At 30.8% G+C, this 2,237-nt stretch overlaps 1 protein-coding gene across 1 annotated transcript in view; it reads right to left on the bottom strand.

The window, feature by feature from the left end:
• The window catches only part of LOC108751881, a 5,148-nt gene extending 4,988 nt beyond the window's left edge, over positions 1 to 160 (bottom strand). Inside the window, exon 1 of the mRNA XM_018492356.1 lies at positions 157 to 160. Coding sequence (XP_018347858.1) covers positions 157 to 160 — 4 coding nt within the window. The remainder of the gene's footprint in view (positions 1 to 156) is intronic.
• Positions 161 to 2,237: the final 2,077 nt, after the last annotated feature.

The following is a 2,237-nucleotide window of genomic DNA, read 5'->3' as shown; positions in this document are numbered from 1 at the left end:
TAATTTGTATACATTAGATCAGGCCTGTCCAATTTGAGCTCCAGAGCCAAAACGCAAAGCCATCGACGCAAAAAAATTCAATGTAAGATTTCGGGGACTATAAAGTGTTGATTGACGCAGTGACATTTATCAACTTTACAGTCTCCGAAAACTTACCCATATTGCCCACTACTTACCCATCTGCTGAATACAGCTATTATAAAGTCATCATATACAAATAGTATAAAGAGATGTCAATATGAATATTAAACTATAAAATCTTCAATATATTTTATTGTGTTAAGTAAAATGTGTATAGGGTTTTCACCTAATGCTACGACGCTCATTTTCAACGTCGTAGCGTTAGATAAAAATCTATAATAGCTTAAATTTTAGGGTTTTTAAGCAACAAACCTATTGTAAGAACATTGTTCTAGCACTATTGCAGTAACATTGCAAACGTTGTTGTAATGTTGTTGTCTAGGTCTATTTTTTATTTCTGTATTCTCTGAACTGGTGCACGTGGTGCAATAAGTTAAGTGAAACAAATAATGTATTTCACTTCAACTTATTTATGCATCAGAGAGTGCAGGAATAAAAAAACAGACCTGTATTGTTCTGCGCTATATAGGATATTACGTTTGTCGTACATTTTTCAAGTGTGTTAATTGACTGCAGGCCAGAGAGGTTCTCAGATCTCTCTATCGTACACCTAGAGATGAAAATGATTGAAAAAAAAACTAGAAACTTTGAATAAAAAACTTTCTAGATAACAAAGTTTAAATTACAATATTGAGAAAAGCAGCTTCTGATCCTTTTCTGAATTACCGACTTTTATTGCCACTAACGATTTATTATGAGCAACTTGACGACAATACTTAGGCAACAGTGCCCTGTTACAAAAAGATGGCAATTTTTATGAGCAACTAAAAGGAAACTTATGTCAAGTAATTGTTTTCTTTCTTGTAATAAGAGGAGCTTGGCTATTTGGGTAAAAAATCTTAGTAAAAAATAGTTTTTTTCCTTGGCTCTTGAAAGTTTTTTACTCGTAAATGAAAAACTTTCAGGAACTTTCATTGCACAATGTTTATGACTGATTGGTGAGTGCATCGAATTCGAACTATTAGATTTTTTTTAAGTACTGTACTACAGCCGAGATAGTGGCGATGCAATCGCCACATATTGTATAAACGATCTCTGATCTTTTGACTTTATCGATAGGTTGAATGGATCAGCTGTTGCTTCCAAACTGTTGCTTTCTGCTCGAATAACCGTCATAATAATGCATGAGTAAATTATATTTACATACAATTAATATACGTGTCTAAAAGAAGTCTTTTAGACATTATACATATATTCAGATATTATTTGAATTTTATAGATACAATATGCATGATTGGAATATAATAAAAATAGCCGCACTTATCCTACATTGAATTTAAAAAATTTTGTCGACTTTCTACTGACAAAATTTGTTTTTGATTGAGAGATTTGAAAAAAAAATACACAAACGCATTCACATTCTTAATAAAACTTGAAAATTGTTTTCTTCCTTTGTAGTCCACAGACAAAAAAAACAGTTGTTGCTCTTTCAGTTTCTATTTGATATTCTAAGAAAATTATCCTAAGAAATTATTCTATTTGATATTCTAAGAATATTATTATATAGGTGCTTTCCACTTAGCTGAAATTTTTTTTTAATGACACTTTTAACCGTGACTTAAATCTGTTCTACAATGTGCTCTTTGTTTTTTGTTTTTTACCTTTTGCTTTTTCCTCCTTTGCAATCGTTTTATCGACAATTGTATTTCTTGTTTCTTTCGAAGTTTGTTAACTTTTATCTCAGGCGATATAAAACAAAAAATCGGATAAGAAGCAAAAAGACAAGATGTCAAAAAATAGCAAAAAGCAAAAAACAAAAAGCATATTGTAGAACAGGCTTTATTGTCGTCCATGAGATTCTTATAATGATTGGATGGATGCTTTCCGTTTTGGTGACACAAATAAACAAATATTAATCTATCTTTCTTGATATTTAGAGAGTAATAAGGATAGACTACTTATGTCGACTTGCCATCAAAAAGCACACTTCATCACAACAATTTTGTCAACAATAAGGTCACAATTAAAAGGTGTTCGACGGGTAAAAGTTTCTTTCTCGAGACATTTAATTAATTTGGTTTCATAAATTAACAGGAATTGCGTCGCACATGAAAGTAAAAAAAGTTCTTGAATAATATAATAATTTATATGTATAT

Source organism: Trachymyrmex septentrionalis, unplaced genomic scaffold (genome assembly GCF_001594115.1).
Source record: "Trachymyrmex septentrionalis isolate Tsep2-gDNA-1 unplaced genomic scaffold, Tsep1.0 scaffold53, whole genome shotgun sequence".
NCBI lineage: Eukaryota > Metazoa > Arthropoda > Insecta > Hymenoptera > Formicidae > Trachymyrmex > Trachymyrmex septentrionalis.
The sequence above is the reverse complement of the archived record's forward strand: the minus strand, read 5'-3'. Positions and strand labels throughout refer to the sequence as shown.